We start from the raw sequence: 20,434 nt of genomic DNA on the forward strand, positions 1-20,434 counted from the left end.
TTGTGTCTTTTGGCTCAATATCCATGGACAGGGGAGCCCAGTTTTGGGTAACATTATGACAAAGTGAGGTTAGTTTCTGAAATACAAGACTGGCTAACATTTGGGTGAAAACTCTGTGTAACTTACCACATTATCAGAAGAAAAAGAAAGAAACCATATGAGTATTTCAATAGACTTAAAACAAAAGCATAAAATGTGTTTGATAAAATTTAAAACTACTAGACTTCCACTTTTTATGGTGCAGTAGCTGGCAACAAACGTGCCCTCACACCGTAAGAATTAGATCACTAAAACACATATGTAAAACAACTACCTTTAAACGTTGCCATATGGGCAATATAAAACTATAAACCCTATAATTCACGTGAAATCTCAAGGGATCCCAAATAGCCAAAACCATCTTGAAAGGGAAGAACAGTTTTAGGTCTCACATTTCCTGATTTTGAAATCATGCCCCATAGAGTTAATAAGGTAAAAATTAGTGGAAATTAAAGCTTGTTTTTCAGAGAAATCTTTCCCCTAATCCACCACTGTTTCTTTTCAGACCCCACTAACAAACACACTAGTTTCTTTGCAGTAGCCTGGACTCAAGATCAACTGATATGATTACAGCTTGTGAACAAACAACTTACTACAAAGCTACAGTCATCAAGTATGTGGTGCTGGCATAAATATAAACACTGATCAATGGAATAGAAAACCCAGATCTTCACATAAGCCTTCATATGTATAGTTAAATGATTTTCGACAAGAGCGCCATGACTATTCAATGGGGAAATGACAGTCTTCTCAACAAATGGTGTTGGGAAAACTGTATATCCACATGCCAATGAATGAGGTTGTAGACCCTTACCTAACATCAAATACAAAAATTAACTCAAAATGGATCACAAGACCTAAATGTAAGAATTTAAATTATAAAATACTTAGAAGAAAATGCAGGGAAAAACAATGAAATTGGATTTGGCAAGGATTTCTTCAAAATGACACCAAAATTAAAACTGTGTTCTATAGGTTAATGAGGTTAAAACTGTCACCAGTAAACCCCTACTGACTGCCTTTCTTCTTCACGGGAATGTTAACCTTATCTTTTAGCAGCAAACAACAGGAAGAGCTCCATAGGCCTAGACCAGTTTGAGACTGACCACTGACCACAGTAGATGGACCATGAAGCATCTGACAGCTACCTCGACTTCATTATACTGTTAACACCTCCGCCCAAGGAGGAGCACAAACTTCATTAACGTAACACAGGATACAAGCATAGGCATGTGTTCAAAGTAGCCTGTACAACCTATGTCCATCTCTACATGCAGTAACGAAGTTTCCCTTTCTATTCATCCTAATCCTAAATAAAAGAAACCCACTCGCCCCCATGGGAAGTTATATCCTGTGATTTCCTTATTTGTTGCAAATAAAAATTCTGTTGTATGACAACTCCAACTGATGTAATCTTTTTTTTTAAATTTTTTAAATTGTTTATTTATTTTTGAGAGACAGGGTGTGAACGGGGGAGGGGCAGAGAGAGAGGGAGATACAGAATCCAAAGCAGGCTCCAGACTGAGCTGTCAGCACAGAGCCTGATGCGTGGCCCGAACCCCTGAACTTCAAGATCATGACCTGAGCTGAAGTTGGACGCTTAACCAACTGAGCCACCCAGGCGCCCCCACCTGGTGTAATCTTTATCTGTAACTCATCAAGAAGCAAACTCATGTTAGTTTGGTCACAAAATCACAGGCAATAAAACAACAGACAAACCAGACACCATCAAAATTAAAAACTTTCGCACATTACACTACCAACACAATGAAAAGCAACCCACAGGAGAAAATATTTAGACATCATGTATCTGACAAAGGATTAATATCCAGATTAAAGAACTCCTACAACTCAACAACAAAAACACCCAATTAAAAAATGTGAAAATAACTTGGGAGATATTTCCTAGAAAATATACAAATTTTCCCTATCATTTTATGAGATTTTTAATAAAATATTTCAATGAAAAAAAATACACAAATGGTACACGAAAACGTGCTTACCATCATTAACTGTTAGAAGTCATACTGCAATTGTTAATAATATATATTTGGTTTTCATCCCTTTCCTGGCACAGAGCTCCTAAAAACCTTGGGATTTCCTAAGTGGGGTGAGCCACAAAGGTGCCTTTTGAGACGTTAATGAGGTGACTTCTGAAATACCCCAGGTCATCTAAGGATGGGGGCTGGCCACCAGAAGAATCAACCACGGGGCTAGAGGGTTGGAACTTTCAGTCCCACCCCCACCCCACACTACCCCTAGTGGAAACAGATGGAGATTAAGTTCAATCACTAAAGGCCAATGATTTAACCAATCATCTCTACGTAATGAGGCCTCCATAAAAACCCAAAAGGACAAGGTTCAGGGAGCTCCCAGGTTGGTGAACATTTGTAAAGGGTAGCACACCCAGGGAGGTCACGGAACCTCTGTACCCCTTTCCATATACCTTGCCCTACACATCTCCTCCAACTGGCTGTTCCTTGAATTGTATATAATCTTTCATAAATAAGTTGGTAACCTAGTAAGTAAATTGTTTCTCTGAGTTCTGTGAGCCACTCTAGCAAATTAGTTGAATTTAGTTCTAATTTCAAAAAAAACCCAATAACCAACAAGAGTTGGTTGGAACCCTTGTACATGGTTGGCTGGAATATAAAATGTAGTTGCCATGTAAAACAGTACAGCAGTTCCTCAAAATAACACAATTACCATTTTTTTTTTTAAGTGTCAGGTTTTTTTTTTAATGTTTATTTTTTAGAGAGAGAGCATGGGGAGGGGAGGGGCACAGAGAGAAGGAGAGAAAGAATCCTAAGCAGGCTTGGCACTATCAGCACAGAGCCCAAAATGGGGCTCAAACTCATGTACCGTGAGATCATGACCTGGGCTGAAATCAAGAGTTAGACGCTTAACCAACTGAAGCACCCAGGCTCCCCTACAATTACCATTTCTGGGTACATACACAAAAGAATTGAAAGCAGGGACTCGGGGTGCCTGGGTGGCTCAGTTGGTTAAGCGTCTGACTCTTGATTATGGCTCAGGTCATGATCTCACAGTTGGTAAGTTTGAGCCCGACATCAGGCTCTGTGCTGACAGGGTGGAGACTACTTGGGATTCTCTCTCTCTCCCGTTCTCTCTGCCCCTCCCCTGCTTGTGTGCATGCTCTCTCTAAAAATAAACATTAAAAGAAAAAAATTCTGACACTTTCTCAAACACAAATGAACCTTGAAGACCTTATGCTAAGTAAAATAAACCAGACCCAAATAACACAAATATTGTGGAATTCCATTTATATGAGATACCTAGAGTAGTGAAATTCATAGTGACATCAAGTAGAAGGGTGGTTGCCAGGGTCTGGGGGAAGGAAGAAGGGGGAAGGGGGAAGGGGACTTATTGTTTAATGAATATGGAGTTTCAGTTTGGGATGATGAAAAAGTTCTGGAGATGGATGGTGATGGTTGCACAATGATGTGAATGTACTTAATGGCACTCAACTATATACTAAAAAATGGTTAAAACGGCAAATTTTATGTCATTTATATTTTAGCATAAGTTTTTAAGGTTTAAATTGAAAAGAAATAAAACTCTTTACTCCCATATGACATGATCATGGATATAAAAAATCCTAAGCAATGTACCCAAAAAAACACCAAAATAATAACTGAATTAAAAAAAAATTTTTTAAATATTTATTTTTGAGAGAGAGACAGAGTGTGAGTGGGGGAGGAGCAGAGAGAGAGGGAGACACAGAATCCGAAGCAGGCTCCAGGCTCTGAGCTGTCAGCACAGAGCCCGACGTGGGGCCTGAACTCATGAACCATGAGATCATGACCTGAGCTGAAGTTGGACGCTTACTGACTAAGCCATCCAGGTGCCCCAATAACTGAATTTAAGTAAAGTAACAGGATACAAGGTCAAATACACACAAAAAACTAAATGTCTATATACTGAAATGAACAAATGTAAATTAAAATTTTAAAACATCTTTTACAATAAAATCACCAACCATGTTAGGTCGAGGAATAAATTTCATAAAACATGTTAAGACCTGTACTCTCAAAACTCTGCTGAGAGAAATTAAAGAAAACCTAAACAAATGGAGAAATATAGCATATTTGTGGTTCTGAAGATGTGACATTGCTAAAAAGTCAGTTCTTTCCAAATTGATCTATCAGTCAATCCCAACCAAATGGACCACACTCCTGAATGTAAAATGAAGAATAGAGCTTCTAGATAGAGGAGCAAATCTCCATAAACTCAATGAAGAGAAAAACCTCAAACAAGGCATAAAAAAGTATTAACAATAAAGGAAAAGATTGATAAACTGAGCTATATTAAAATTAAGAACTTCTGTTCATTTTTAGACTACCATCAATAGAGCTAAAAGGCAAGCCAGAATGGAGAAGATACACTTAAACACGTGCAAGGACAAAAAACTCCTATCCAAAACATACCAAGAACCTACTACAACCCTTTAAGACAAAGATAAAAACAAAAACAGAAAAACGTGCAAAAGAAGCACTTCGCAAAAATAGATATCCAAATCGCCAAATAATCATGAAAGGATGCTTAACATCATCAATCGCCAGGAAATACACATTTCAGCCTCAACAAGCTATCACTGTATGCGCAACAGAATGACTCAATTCTTCTTTAATTGACAGTATTAAGGGTCAACACAGGTTTGGAACCACAGGAACTCTCATAAACTGCTGATGAGAGTAGAAACTCAGACAGCTACCTTGGAAAATGTTAGCATTATCAGTAGAAGTAGTAGAAACGCATACTTACGACCCACCAGTCTGAGTAAAGAACATGAGCACATGCACACTGTTAGGTTCCTAGGGTTGCGAAAATAAAGTACCACAAACTGGTGGCTTAAAGCAACAGAAATTTATTGTCTCAAAGTTCTGAAGGTTAGAAGCCCAAGATCAAGGTGTTAGCAGGGCCACACTCCCCCTGAAACTTATAGGGGAATTTTTCCTGGCTTCTTCCTAGCTTCTGGTAATGTGCTGGCAATCTCTGGCATCCCTAGGTGTGTAGATGCAGCACTCCAATGCATCTTCACACGGTGTTCTCCCTTTGTCTCTTCACGTGGCCTTCTTTTTTACAAGGACACCAATCATACTGGATTAGGGACCCAGCCTAATTAAGATTAGCATGATCTTATCTTGACTAATTACATATGCAATGGCCCTATTTCCAAATAAGGTCACATTCTGGGGGACAGACGCACAATTCAGCCTGTAATTATAAAATCAAGTACAAGAATATTTCATAAAAGCATTTTTTTCATAATAGCCCCAAACCATAATAATCCAAATGTCTACCACCATTAGAATACATTTTAAAAGCTGTAATATATTTATGTAAGGGAATGTTACACAGAAATGAAAATAAAAGAACTACAATGACGTGAAACAATTTGTTTGACTTTCACAAACATAACATTAAACAAAAGAAGTCATACATGAAACACAATGCATTTTTATTAAAAGTAAAAAACAGGGGCGTCTGGGTGGCTCGGTCAGTTAAGCATCCAACTCTTGATTTAGGCTCAGGTCATTTCTCATGGTTCACAAGTTCAAGCCCCATATCGGGCTCTGCCCTGTCAGAATCCCTGCTTGGGATTCTCTGTCTCCCTCTCTCTCTCTGCCCCTCCCTCACTCACACACAGTCTCTCGATCAAAAATAAACAAACAGGCAATCAAAACTATACACTTATTCAGGGATGCATGGTTACATGGTATAAATGTAATGACAAGTGATAAGATAAGCGTGATCTCTGATCAGAAGGACAAGCGTTGTGATTAGGAGAGGACAAAGATAAGCGTGATCTCTGATCAGAAGGACAAGCGTTGTGATTAGGAGAGGACAAAACAGAGCTTCTGGGACATTGGCAATGTTCAATTTCTTTACCTGCATATGGTGAATTATATGGATACAGTGAGCTGTATTCTATTATTTTATGCACCTTTCTGTAAGTGATATTTTATAATAATGTAGTTAAAAGGAGCTTTGCTGAAAAAAACTGGAAAAATACTTGAAGCAAATATGACAAAGAGTCAATAACTTTATGTCAAAAGTTCACGCTTAAATAAATGCAAAATAAAGTGCAAAATTTTATAAACTAAGTTGCCTTTTGTATAAGAAGGGAAATAAGGAGTAACTTAACAAACACTACCTTTCCCATGTGATCAAAGTTAACATCACCAGATATGAGGCAAATTGACGGCATGTACCTTCATAAGCACCTTTTTGTGGTATTCCTGATGAAAGCGTGTGAGGTAAATTTAATCATGAAAACAGACCAAACAAAACCAAACTGAAAGACATTCAATAGATAACTAGACTAAACCCTTTATTTATTTATTTTTTTAATTTTTTTTTTTTCTTTAACGTTTATTTATTTTTGAGACAGAGAGAGACAGAGCATGAACGGGGGAGGGTCAGAGAGAGGAAGACACAGAATCCGAAACAGGCTCCAGGCTCTGAGCTGTCAGCACAGAGCCCGACGCGGGGCTCAAACTCACAGACCACGAGATCATGACCTGAGCCGAAGTCGGCCGCTCAACCGACTGAGCCACCCAGGCTCCCCTAGACTAAACCCTTTAAATACCAGGTCATGAAAAACAAGGAAGATTAAAGAACTATTCCAGATTAAAGTGGACCAAACAGACAGGACAACTAAATCCAATGGATAATTCAAGATAGTCTTTTGCTATGAATTTATTATTTTGCTGTAAATTCTCAGCACCACTGACAAGATGGAATAAATCTACAGATTAGGCAGTAGTATTGTGACAGTTTAATTTTGATAAGAGAAAGCCCTTGATTTTAGGATATGTGCACTAAAGTACTTAGGGGTTGTGGGCCTTATGACTGCAACTGACTCTCTCAATCCAAAAGTAAAAGGTGTAATTATGTGTATTTTATACACACACACACACACACGGAGACAGAGCACATGCAAGCAACTGACAGTAAGAGAAGAAAGAGATTAAAGAATAAAGCAAGTATGGAAAAATGTTAACACATGGGGATTTGGGGCAAAAGGTACATATGTAGGAATTGTTTCTACTATTCCCACAACTTTTAAGTTTGAAATTATGTCAAAATAAAAAGCTAAAAGGGGGTGCCTGGGTGGCTCAGTTGGCTAAGAATCTGACTCTTGATTCAGCTTAGGTCATGATCTCATGGTTTGTGGGTTTGAGCCCTGCATCAGATACCAGGATGGTGCAGAGCCTGCTTGGGATTCTCTCCCTCGCTCTCTGCCCCTCCCCCACTCCCACATGCAAGTCCCTCTTTCTAAAAAATAAACAAACGTTTAAAAAAAAAAACTACAAGAAAAATCTTACCATACAGAAAATCAGACATTTCACAAACACAAAAATCAAAGAAGAGAAATTATTCAACCACTCAAAACATTTTTTTGCTACTTAATTAGCACTAAACCAAAAATTACAATAGACCATGGTAGCCAGATTCTGGAGAAGTTGGTATTTTCATACTTTGCTGTTGGAGTGATAACTGGTTCCAAACCTTTTGAGAAAAACAACTTGACAATATGAACCTCAGAGTTAAAAAAAAAAAAAAAAACTTAAAAAAGTACAGATTCCAGTGATTCTACTGGTGGGACTGTATCCTAAGGGGGGAAAAAAAAGCCTAAATAATGAAAAGTCATCATACACAAAGGTAATCATTACAACCTTAAGTGAAACATAGGGAAAATGTAAAGAAAACCGATATAACCACTCATGGGAATTATTCAGTCACTAAATTAGTCTACAGAAACTAAGCAAACATGGAACAGTATTTACAGAAGATACAGTGATATGATCAAGTCAAACTGCATGAACAGAATAATTACAAACTACAGTATTAAAAATAACTATGCACAGGTGAACAGTGGGGAGCGGACAGGATGGCGGAACAGCATGGAAGTTTTTTTTCTCTTGCATCCCTCATGCCTGAAATACAGCCACGTCAACACTAAAACATTCTGCACACCTAGAAAACTGATTTGAGGATTAACACAACAATCTGCACAATCTGAACAAGAGAACTTAGCAGGTACCTGGCATGGAGAGGTGAACTGGGGGAGAAAGCCACGGAGGGCAGGGAGCTGTTTTTGTTTGCGGAGAGAGGACAAAGATGGGGCGGGGGAAGGGGGGGGTGGTACGGAAAGCATCCTGCATCCCCACTGCCCAAAAGCAGCTGGAGAGAAAAGAAAAAGTACACAAGGGACTGAACAAAAAAGGGGGAAAGGAGAAAGGAGAGGATTTAAATTCCATTAAGACTCTATAAACAGGGGGAGCGCAGTCTGAAACTCCGCAGCTCAATACCTGGGGGTGCTCTGGTGGGAAGGCCGAATCCCCAGGAACAGAGAATGAGGTCCTCAAGGTCTTGGGTCACATGGGGAGAGGTGGTTCCCCTACTGGGAGGACATTTGGTAGAGGCTGTGAGGCCTCCCCACAGGCAAAGGTCCCAGTGGATCTGGGAAAACAACCCCATTCACTTGTGCTGGAACAAGGACGCTAAGGGGGAAGCCTGGTGCCAGATGTGTGGGGTGATTTTCCATAATCCCTGAAACCCTGCTGCCACCTGATCACACCAACTTTTTCTGGGGCAGGTTGGCACCCAGCCAGTCTCTGGCCATTGGCAGCAGCACGGTGTCCTGAACGTTCCAGGGGGCAGCTGACACCTGGCCATTGCTCAGTGAGAACCTTCCCCATATGTCTGAGTGGGTCAAAACCGCAGTCCCTCAGAAGTGAGGGGTTGGGAAACAACAGCCACATCTGAGATAAAACTCAGGAGGGAGGTGCCGCCTGGCAACCTGATGGCTTGGTGACAGACAGTATAAAAGCAGAGAGTGGATGGAATCCAGAGACAAAGGAGGGGTGAGCGATTGCTGATTGGGAAGAGCCAAGAGTTCTGATACTAGAGACTGGGTAACTAGGTCATGCCATTTTCACCCCTCCCGTGCATGCACACACACACCTACAGGCGCCACAATAATCCACCCCAGCAAGCTAAGCAGCGCCATCTAGTGGAGAAAGGAGCTGTTACACTAAGCCCCACCCAACTGGGCCAACCTCACTCTTCAGGAACACCCCAAGTCTCTCCATCTGCTTAGTTTACAGACTATAAAGCGCTTCATGGTTTGACTTCTAGGGGAAACCGATGTAATTTCAATGATACTTCAGTCTGTTTGCTGGTCCATCTATTCAATAATTTTTTCTTTTCTTATTCTTGAATAAGATAAAATTGAATAAAAGAAAAAATTTATGTTTTCCATTTCTACACTTTACTTCTGGGTAAATTTTTCAAATTCTATTTTTTTACTTCCATCATTTCATTTTATTCTATTTCATTGTATTCATTTGTTCAAATTTTCAAACATTTTCCTTTTTTTTCCCTTGCTTTCCCTTTTTTCTCTATCAAACTCCTTTAAACAACCAAACCAGAACACACCTAGGATCTAGCATCCGTTATTTGATTTTTTTGTGTTGTCTTTAATTTTAATTTTTTTTTTACCTTATGGATTCCTTTTCTTCCTTCTAAATGACAAAACAAAGGAATTCACCCCAAAAGAAAGAACAGGAAGAAATCACAGCGAGGCACTTAATCAGCACAGATACAAACAAGATATCTGAACCAGACTTTAGAACCACGATAATAAGAATACTAGCTGGGGTTGAAAACAGATTAGAATCCCTTTCTGTGGAGATAAAAGCTAGATGAAATTAAATAAAAAATGCTATAAATGAGCTGCAATCTTGAATGGATGCCATGGTGGCAAGGATGGGTAAGGCAGAGCAGTGAATCAGCGATACAGAGAACAAACTTATAGAGAACAATGAAGCAGAAAAAAAGAGGAAGACTAAGGCAAAAGAGCACGACTTAAGAATTAGAGAAATTAGTGACTCATTAAAAAGGAACAACATCAGAATCATAGGGGTCCCAGAAGGTGAAGAGAGAGAAAAAGGGGTAAAAGGGTTATGTGAGCAAATCATAACAGAAAACTTTCCTAACCTGGGGAAAGACACAGACACCAAAATCCAGGAAGCACAGAGGACTCCCCATTAGATTCAGAAAAACCCAAACATCAACAAGGCATATCACAGTCAAATTCACAAAATACTCAGGCAAGGAATGAATCATGAAAGCAGTAAGGGGAAAAAAAAATCCTTAACCTACAAGGGAAGACAGATCAGGTTTCCAGCAGACATATCCACAGAAACTTGGTGGGCCAGAAAGGAGTGGCAGGATGTATTCAATGTGCTGAATCAGAAAAATATGCAGCCAAGAATTCTTTATCCAGCAAGGCTGCCATTCAAAATAGAAGGAGAGATCAAAAGTTTCCCAGACAAAAATTAAAGGAGTTTGTGACCACTAAAGCAGCCCTGAAAGAAATTTTAAGGGGGACTCTCTGAATGGAGAAAAGACAGAAAAAAAAAAACCCAAAAAACAAACAAACAAACAACAACCAACAACAACAAAAAAACAAAGACTAGAAAGGACCAGAGAACACCACCAGAAACTCCAACTCTACAGGCAACATAATGGCAATAAATTCCTATCTTTCAGTACTCACTCTAAACGTCAATGGACTAAATGCTCCAATCAAAAGACATAGGGTAACATAATGGATAAGAAAACAAGATCCATCTATATGCTTTTTACAAAAGACCGACATTAGACCTAAAGACACCTTCAGATTGAAAGGGGATGGAGAACCATCTATCACACTAATGGTCACCAAAAGAAAGCTGGAGTAGCCATACTTATATCAGACAACCTAGACTTTATTTATTTATTTTTAAACGTTTATTTATTTTTGAGACAGAGAGAGACAGAGCATGAACGGGGGAGGGGCAGAGAGAGAGGGAGACACAGAATTGGAAGCAGCCTCCAGGCTCTGAGCCATCAGCCCAGAGCCCGATGCGGGGCTCGAACTCACGGACCGCGAGATCGACCTGAGCTGAAGTCGGACGCTTAACCGACCAAGCCACCCAGGCGCCCCAAGACTTTAAAATAAAGAACAAATATTGTTAAAATGTCAATACTACTCAAAGCAATCTACATATTCAATGCAATCCCTATCAAGATAACACCAGCATTCTTCACAGAGCTAGAACAAACAATCCTAAAATTTGTATAGAACCAGAAAAGACCTCGAATGGCCAAAGCAATCTTGAAAAAACAAAACCAAAGCAGGAGGCATCACAATCCCAGACTTCAAGCTGCATTACAAAGCTGTAATCAAGACAGTATGGTACTGGCACAAAAACAGACACTCAAATCAATGGAACAGAATAGAGAACCCAGAAATGGACCCACAAACATACGGCCAACTAATCTTTGACAAAGCAGGAAAGAATATTCAGTGGAATAAAGACAGTCTCTTCAGCAGGTGGTGCTGGGAAAACTGGACAGCGACATGCAGAAGAATGAACCTGGACCACTTTTGTATACCATACACAAAAATAAACTCAAAATGGATGAAAGACCTAAATGTAAGACAGGAAACCATCAAAATCCTTGAGGAGAAAGCAGGCAAAAACCTCTTTGATCTTGGCCACAGCAACTTCTTACTCAACACATCTCCAGAGGCAAGGGAAACAAAAGCAAAAATGAACTGTTGGGACCTCATCAAAATAAGAAGCTTCTGCAAAACGAAGAAAACAATCAGCAAAACTAAAAGGCAACTGACGAAATGGGAGAAGATATTTGCAAACAACGTATCAGATAAAGTTAGAACCTTAAAGGGTTAGATAAAAGTTGAGAACTTTTCAAACTCAACACCCCCCAAAAAATAATCCAGTGAAGAAATGGGCAAAAGACATGAATACACTTTTCCAAAGAAGACATCCAGATGGCCAACTGACACATGAAAAAATGCTCAACATCACTCATCATCAGGGAAATACAAATCAAAACCACAATGAGATACCACCTCACACCTGTCAGAATGGCTAACATTAACAACTCAGGCAACAACAGATGTTGGCGAGGATGCGGAGAAAGAGGATCTCTTTTGCACTGCTGGTGGGAATGCTAACTGGTACAGCCACTCTGGAAAACAGTATGGAGGTTCCTCAAAAAATTAAAAATAGAACTACCCTATGACCCAGCAATTGCGCTACTAGGTATTTACCCAAGGATACAGGTGTGCTGTTTTGAAGGGACACATGCACCCCAATGTTTATAGCAGCATTACCAACAACAGCCAAAGTATGGAAAGAGCCCAAATGTCCATCAATGGATGAATGGATAAAGATACACACACACACACACACAAGGGAGTATTACTTGGCAAAAAGAATGAAATCTTGCCATTTGCAACTATGTGGATGGAACTAGAGGATATTATGCTAAGTGAAATTAGTCAAGAGAAAGACAAATATCATATTCACTCATATGAGGACTTTAAGATACAAAACAGATGAACCTGAGGGAAGGGAAGCAAAAATAATACAATAACAGGGAGACTCTCAAATACAGAGAACAAACAGAGGGTTGTTGAAGGGGTTGTGGGGGGGATGGGCTAAATGGGTAAGGGGCTTAAGGAATCTACTACTGAAATCATTGTTGCACCATGTGCTAACTTGGATGTAAATTATAAAAAAATGAATAAATTATAGAAAAAATTAAAAATGAAAATAACTATGCACAAAGAAACTTCACTATTATCATATTTATAGGGGGAGGTTTTTACCTTTTATCTTTCAAATTGCAACTTATTATTTTAATACTGAGAAATGCACAACTAATATAAGAAAATAAGCTTAGTTACTCCTTTCACATTAATCCTTCGTGTTTACAAAGTGCATGTGGAAATATTTCAGCGAGAGAAATAAGGGAAAAAAGTCATGATAAAGTGATTTATACAAATACTTTTATTTTGTTTTTAGATGTATATATAGCAGTATACATTTGAGTAAGGAAGCTGCTCAAGTCTAGTAGGGGAAAGGTTACAAAAGATACATAAAAAATATTTATCAAAAGCATGAGGATCCTTACATCCTTCTTAAAGAACAAGCACATTCTGTACAAATGGAAGGGTCGTGACAAAGAATTTTAAAGTTCAAGAGCCTGTCACGGTAATGAGGTATCAATAATGGACAAGAGGAGTCTTGCAAGCTTCTCTCTGACCAGTACTCACTGAAGCCTCATTCGTTTTTCCGGGGGGCCTTTAGTGCTCACTATCTGTTGGACGTTCTTCGTGGTCTCCTTTTCCTCAGATTTTACAGTTTCTGGTATAGGTTCTGCCTCTTTCTTTGTCTGATCCACTAGACATCAAAAGCAGACATTTTTTGGAGGGAGAGGAAGGTGGAGGGATGAGATCAATTTAGACAAAGGTCATGTGAATGGTTCAGGCTCAAGTTCATTTAGAACTGCTGCTTATCTCAAATGCTAAATTTAGCAGTTTCATCAGGCAGGCGTAGAACCCATTTACAAACCTAAAAACCTGATAACCCAAGCAAATCTGTGATAGTTGACAAAAACACAGGACATTATTCATAAACAAGATATATAGTCTATCCCAGGCTGAACACATAGTTCAATATCTGTTTTCAATGATGAAACAGAACAGCTTTTTTTCACACTGAGATATGAACTAAAAACAACTTCAAATCACCTCATCTTCTCCACACATCCTCAATACTTACTCTTTCCCACTCCAATTAATCTTTCAAATACTAATATGACTACCACAAATCACCATCTTTTGGCAATTCAGCAGATCTCAAAAATTAGAAGTAATGAATTACCATGAGAGTCTAGAAGGACAAAAGGACCACAGCTCATCTTACATGCTATAGTTGTTAACTGAGTTTTATTACAAGTTTAATAAGAACATCAGGAACATACCTGGGACAGGCTTTTCTCCAGACTTTTGCTATAATTTAAAAAAGGCGGGGAGGGGAGAAAACAGGGTAGGTTAGCAAAATTTTCTTCTTCTTGACGTCGTAATTCTTATTAAAATTATACCTTCATTCAAATTATATTAAAATTGACTCCATAAAGAGAAACTACTATTCATGTACCATAAAAAGTAAATTTATCACTTTCTACTTATTCTCATGTTCCAGAAAAGACAGAACTAGAACAAAAGAGTCAAACATAAATAAGTTTCCCTTGAACAGCTATCTATAAAGCCCTCTACCTCTGTACCCAGGCTATAATGCTTTCAAAAAGTAGCTAAGTAGAGAGGCCCCTGGGTGGCTCAGTTGGTTAAGCATCTGACGCCTGATTTTGGCTCAGGTCATGATCTCACAGTTCATGAGTTCAAGACTCACATCGGGCTCCATGCTGACAGTGCGAAGCCTGCTTGGGATTTCCTCTCTCCCTCTCAAAAATAAGTAAATAAACTTTAAAAAAAATTAAGAAAAAAAGTAGCTAAGTAGAATCCAATGGGAGAGAATAATGGAGGCTTTCAAGACTCCCGAGGCTTATTCGTTTAGGGGACATGAACTCAAAGAAAGCAAATGAAATATGGATCAACCCTCCAACTTTTAAAGTTGGCAGGTACGGGAAGCAAAGAGGAAAAAGGTATTTTCCTATGAACGTAAAGGCTTCTGATTAGAGTACTATTAAAAACTAAACTATAGGAAAAAAAGGATGGGGCATCATGAGTCAGGAACAAAGTAAGATCCTCCATTGTGCACAGCAGTTCTTTTATCTGATTATGCTGTCATCTCCCTTTTCCTATTACCCAAGTTAAATGCTTTAAAACTTTTCTCCTCCTTCCTCCTCAAGGCTCACAACCTACCCTTCACCTGAAGCCAATGGCTCTGTAGTCTATGTTTTTAATTTTTTTTTAACGTTTATTTATTTTTGAGAAGAGAGAGACAGAGCATGAGCAGGGGAGGAGAGAGAAAGAGGGAGACACAGAATCTGAAACAGGCTCCAGGCTCTGAGCTGTCAGCACAGAGCCCGACACGGGGCTCAAATTCACGGACCGCAAGATCATGACCTGAGCCGAAGTCGGACACTTAACCGACTAAGCCACCCAGGTGCCCCTGTAGTCTACGTTTTAAAAAAGGGATGTCAACAACCCAAGTTCCCTCCCATCTAACTACCTTCAAACTTATACCCTTACCTATACACACACATTGCTTTATAGACTTCTCTGTCATCTCCAAAGAAAATGTTCTCTTCATTTTTAAAGTAAACATCTCCAGGCATTTTCTGAATTTCTATGCCCTCCCTAAGCTTTCTTATCTATTCCTAGGACTAAAGATGACCAAATTTCCTGATATCACATGTTCCAGATTCATGCTGCCAACTGCCTACTAGCCCGTCCCAACTGCAAGTTCTGGGAACATTACACTTAATAAGACCAAAACTGAGCTCCATACTATTATCCATTGTGCAGAAAAGATTAACATAGAAGGCTTGAGGCTTCTATGTTTGAAAGGCAAGGGTGGCCTTTGTTGATGACTAGGAATTTGAATTTTGGAAAGTTCTCACCATTCTGATAGTGGTGGCTCATTGTGCCTAGACTGTACAATGTTGTTCATGCTGAACATTTGCTTTTCTTCCAGGCATGTGAATTTTGGTATGAGCTAGAGAGCACCTATAGGATGATCCCCCCCGCCCCCACCCCACCCAAAAAACATTGGAACCAAGCCTCTAATGGACTTCTTTGGGCAGAAATACCACACACGTTGCCTCATTTTCGTTGTTGAAAGAACACATTTTGTGTAACTCCTAATGAGAAGGAGAGGATATAAGGAAGCCTGCACATGGGCTCCTCCAGACGCTACTTGTCTTTTTCATCTGGCTGTATATCCTTACTATGTCACTGAAATAAATCTTGTGAGTCCTTCAAGCAAATCTCCAAACATGAGGGCGTTATGGGAACCCTCAACACACCCACATTATCACGTATCTTATGAACACATCAGGAATTAAACATGTACAAAGCAATCTGAGGGAACAAATAGTTTTTCTTACTTTAAAACAAGAGAGGAAATATATGGCACAACATTGAGGAAATGAGAAATTGAGAGGGGTTTTCTTATACTCCTAGCACTGAACCATTTGAACTATACTGGACACTGGACTAGATCTGGACACTGGAATAACATCCAATGCACTCTCTCTCAGCTTTTCTAGTGAATACTGTCAAACAAACTAGTAGGATGTGGTTTCAGATAGGAAAATAAAATGGGGGCACCTTTCTGACAAAATCTGATCAAGTAACCTTGTGATAAATCTAGCTGAAGTAATATACTATGGTGTTCTAGCATCTTCTGAAAACAGCATTGAAAAGACATTCATCATAAAAGGCCCTGAACTCCTATCACATCAGTATCAGTGTAACTCTCAGTAGTAACACAAATTAAAATATGGAAAAAGGAGTTCCAGCAAAGTAGGCAGGACTTTTCTAATATTCTCCTGAGCACTTTCATAGGGGCAACCCAGCAGCTCAACTGTCAAATAATGGATAAGTAGGAGTAAGTTCTGAACTACAAATAGTTCTGGGAGACACAATGGGTAAATAGGGAGCTCGTAGGAAATTTCAAGTAAACCAAGTATCTATTTTCTTCTCTTGATGTAAGGAGAAATGTTTTGGGTAGAAGGAGCAAAGGGAGGAACAATTCTAGAAAAAGCCATCTTTCTCCTAGTTCTGTTACAAAGAGTTGGACATACTCTCCCTTTGGGAGTTGGCTTTGGCCCTTGGATGGTTAAATGAAAGGTGGGGTTCTAAAAAATTTTTTTTAATATTTATTTTTGAGAGAGAGAGAGAGAGAGAGAGAGAGAGAGCGCAAATGGGGGAGGAGCAGAGAGAGAGGGAGACACAGAATCTGAACCAGTCTCCAGGTTGAGCTGTCAGCACAGAACCCAATGTAGGGCTCGAACTCATGAACCACGAGAACATGACCTGAGCCAAAGTCGGACACTTAACCAACTGAACCACCCACACGCCCCAGGAAATGTGGGGTTCTAGAAAATGACAACTGAAGTATGACTGTAGCTAAACCTTTAAAAGAAAAATGTAAAAAACTCACTGAAATGATATGAAGTCTACAACCTGCCTCAAAATAATTGGGAGGAAATAGAGAAAGAAGACAAAACAAGCCTGGCTATGTTTAATAACTGTTAAAGCCAGATAACGGGTACATGGGGATTTTGTTTGTAATTATTCTCTTTACTTTTATATATTATCTTAAATTTCTATAACTTTCTATAAAGCAAAGTTGTTTTTTTTTTTGTTTTAAGATTCAAAAGTCTTTGAGTTTTCTGCACTGTCCAGCCTAGCTCATCAGGATAGGACAGCACATGGGACTTAACAGGACACTCAGCCAGAAAAAAAAAAAAAAAAAAAAAAAGAGATAATTCAGCTGGAATACCTCAGAACCCAAACACAGCAGTAAACTACTGAATGTTCCGGCGGTTGGTCAATGAAAATAGAATGCTTAACAACTAAAATTTAAACCCCTAATATTTAAACCACAAATCTGTTTCTTTTCCTATATTCTGAATTTTGGTTAACAATCAAAACCAAGTCTAAATCTAAGCCTGAAGCCTCAGAATTATCCTTACTGCCAACCTCTCCAAATCCAACCACCAAATTTGGGCAATCCTGAATTCAAATATCTCTTGAATCTATCTTCTCTCTACAGGCACAGAATTAGTTCAAGCTCTCCACAACCTAACTTCTCTGATTCTAAACATCACCTTTTCCTAAGCATCCTCTACATTGTTAATGGTCACCTTCATAAAACATAAAACTATACTGCATTACTTCCTTGCAACTTGTTTTGTAACATTTAATGGGTCCCGACTGCCACCATTCATAGTTCTCAGCTAGTCAGTGGTAAGCATCTAGAAGATGAGGTACAAAATATTTCTAGGGCACCTGGGTGGCTCAGTTGGTTAAGCACCTGACTCTTGTCATGATCTCATGGTCATGGGATCAAATCCCAGGTGGGGCTCTGGGCTGAGCATGGAGCCTGCTTGGGATTCTCTCTCTCCCTCTCTCTCTGCCTCTCCCCTGTTCACGCAGTCTCTTTCTCAAAATAAATACATAAATACTTTTTAAAATCTTTTTTTTTTTTTTTTTTTTTTTAAAAGAGATTTCTCAGGGCGCCTGGGTGGCTCAGCCGGTTGAGCATCCGACTTCAGCTTAGGTCATGATCTCATGGTTCAGGGGTTTGAGCCCCATGTCGGGCTGTGTGCTGACAGCTCAGAGCCTGGAGCCTGCTTCAGATTCTGTGTCTCCCTCTCTCTCTGCCCCTCCCCTGCTCGCACTCTGTCTCTCTCTCAAAAATAAACAAACATTAAAAGGAAAAAAGATATTTCTATACTTCAAGAGAGCATTATTTAAAAAAGAATATATAAAAATTGACACTGCTTTGGTTTGTAGTGATGACAGTTCAAATAATTCAAATAACTTAATGTTTAAAATAGCAAATAAATACTGGACTATAAAATGAACCATAAATTCCTTTGTCCAGCATACAAAATCCTCAGTCTAACCCTAACCATCTTTTACGTCTTGTATTCCATTACTCTTCCCCACCACAATCACATAGGGTAATATTTAATGTATACAATTTGATGAGTTTGGACATACACATGCACCTGGGATACCACCACCACAATCAAGGTAAACACATCCATCACTTCCCAAAAGATTCCTTATGTTTCTTTGGTTTTGGGTTTTATTCGTGTGCTAAGAACACTCGACAAGACATCTACCCTCTTACCAAGTTTTTAAGTGTGCAACACCATATGGTTACCTATAGGCACTATGTGGTACAGCAGATCTCCAGAACTTATTCATCTTGTATAACCGTAACTTTATATTCATTTAACACCTCCCTATTTCCCCCCTTCCTCTGTCCTCTGGCAACCACCATATTTTCTGCATCTGTAAGTTTGACTACTTTAGACACCTCATATAAGGGAATCATATAGTACTCATCCTTCTGCAACTGACTTATTTTACTTAGCATAGTGTCTAACAGGTCCACCCATGATGCTGCAAATGGTAAAATTTCCTTCTTTTTAAAGGCTGAATAATATTCCGCTATACGTATATACCACAGTTTCTTTATCCATTTATCTGTTATTGGCCATGTGGGTTGTTTCCCTACCTTGGCGACTGTGCACAATGCTGCGATAAACATGGGAATGCTTCCAGCTCAAACTATGCTACAAAGCTGTGGTTAATCAAAGCAGTGTGATATTGCCATAAAAAGACACATACGTCAATGGAACATAACAGAGAGTCCAGAGATAAAGCCACAAATATATGGTCAATTAGTTAATAACAAAGGACTAGGAAAACACAATGGGGAAAGGACAGTCTCTTCAATAAACAGTGTTAGGAAAACTGGACAGCCATGTGCAAAAGAATAAAAGTAGACCACTATCTTTTTTGCAAATTTTTTTTTAACGTTTATTTATTTTTGAGACAGAGAGAGATGCAGCATGAATGGGGGAGGGTCAGAGAGAGAGGGAGACACAGAATCTTAAACAGGCTCCAGGCTCTGAGCTGTCAGCACAGAGCCTGACGCGGGGCTCAAACTCATGGACCACGAGATCATGACCTGAGCCGAAGTCAGATGCTTAACCGACTGAGCCACCCAGGCACCCCAAAAGTAGACCACTGTCTTATACCATACATAAAGATTAGCTCAAAATGGACTGAAATCATGAGACCTGAAACCATAAATATCTAGAAGAAAACATAGGCCATAAGCTCCATGACATCTGTCTGGGAGATAACTTTTTGGTTTTGACACCAAAAGCAAACACATCAAAAGCAAAAATAAACAAGTGGGACTCCATCAAAAGAAAAAGCTGCACAGCAAAGGAAACCATCGACAAAATGAAAAGGCAACCTACAGAACGGGAGAAAATATTTGCAAATCACATATCTGGTAAGGGGTTATGATCCAAAATATATGAAGAACTCATACAACTCAAAAGCAAAACAACGAAACAAAAACACCGAACGACCCAATTAAAAAATGGGCAGAGGAACTGAATAAATATTTTTCCAAAGAAGCCATACAATTGGCTAACAAGTACATTAAAAGGTGCTCAACATTCTAATCATCAGAGAAATGCAAATCAAAACCACAATGAGATATCCCTTTACACCTATTAGAATGACTATCATCAAAAAGACAACAGATTACAAGTGCTGGTGAAGATGTGGAGAAGAGGGAACACTTGTACCCCGTTGGCAGAAATGTAAACTGGTACAAACAGTATGGAAGGAAAACAGTACAGAGGATCCCTTAAAAAATTAAAAATAGAAATACCAAATGATCCAGCAAGCCCACTTAGGAGGATATATCCAAAGAAAATGAAAACAGGATACTGAAAAGACATCTGCATTCCCATGTTCACTGCAGCATTACTCACAATAGCC

General features: G+C 39.2%; 1 protein-coding gene across 6 annotated transcripts in view; it reads right to left on the reverse strand.

Annotated features, from left to right (window-relative positions):
- MED6 (mediator complex subunit 6) overlaps positions 1–20,434 on the reverse strand; it is a 100,837-nt gene that overhangs the window by 65,345 nt on the left and 15,058 nt on the right. For 3 of the 6 annotated variants that reach the window (XM_019451382.2, XM_053889547.1, XM_019451380.2), the window contains 2 exons: positions 13,912–13,939; positions 12,913–13,328 (listed from right to left, as the gene is read on the reverse strand). The exons of 2 other annotated variants lie outside the window; for them this stretch is intronic. In XM_019451382.2, the coding sequence (XP_019306927.1) occupies positions 13,198–13,328; positions 13,912–13,939 (159 nt within the window). In that variant the 3' untranslated portion in view covers positions 12,913–13,197. Of the gene's footprint in view, positions 1–4,911; positions 5,136–12,912; positions 13,329–13,911; positions 13,940–20,434 lie in introns of those variants that run through there. One more of the 6 variants, XM_053889545.1, reaches the window with a different exon arrangement.

The sequence above is a fragment of the Panthera pardus genome, unplaced genomic scaffold (genome assembly GCF_024362965.1).
Source record: "Panthera pardus isolate Hobbes unplaced genomic scaffold, ASM2436296v1 HiC_scaffold_24, whole genome shotgun sequence".
Taxonomy (NCBI): Eukaryota; Metazoa; Chordata; class Mammalia; order Carnivora; family Felidae; genus Panthera; species Panthera pardus.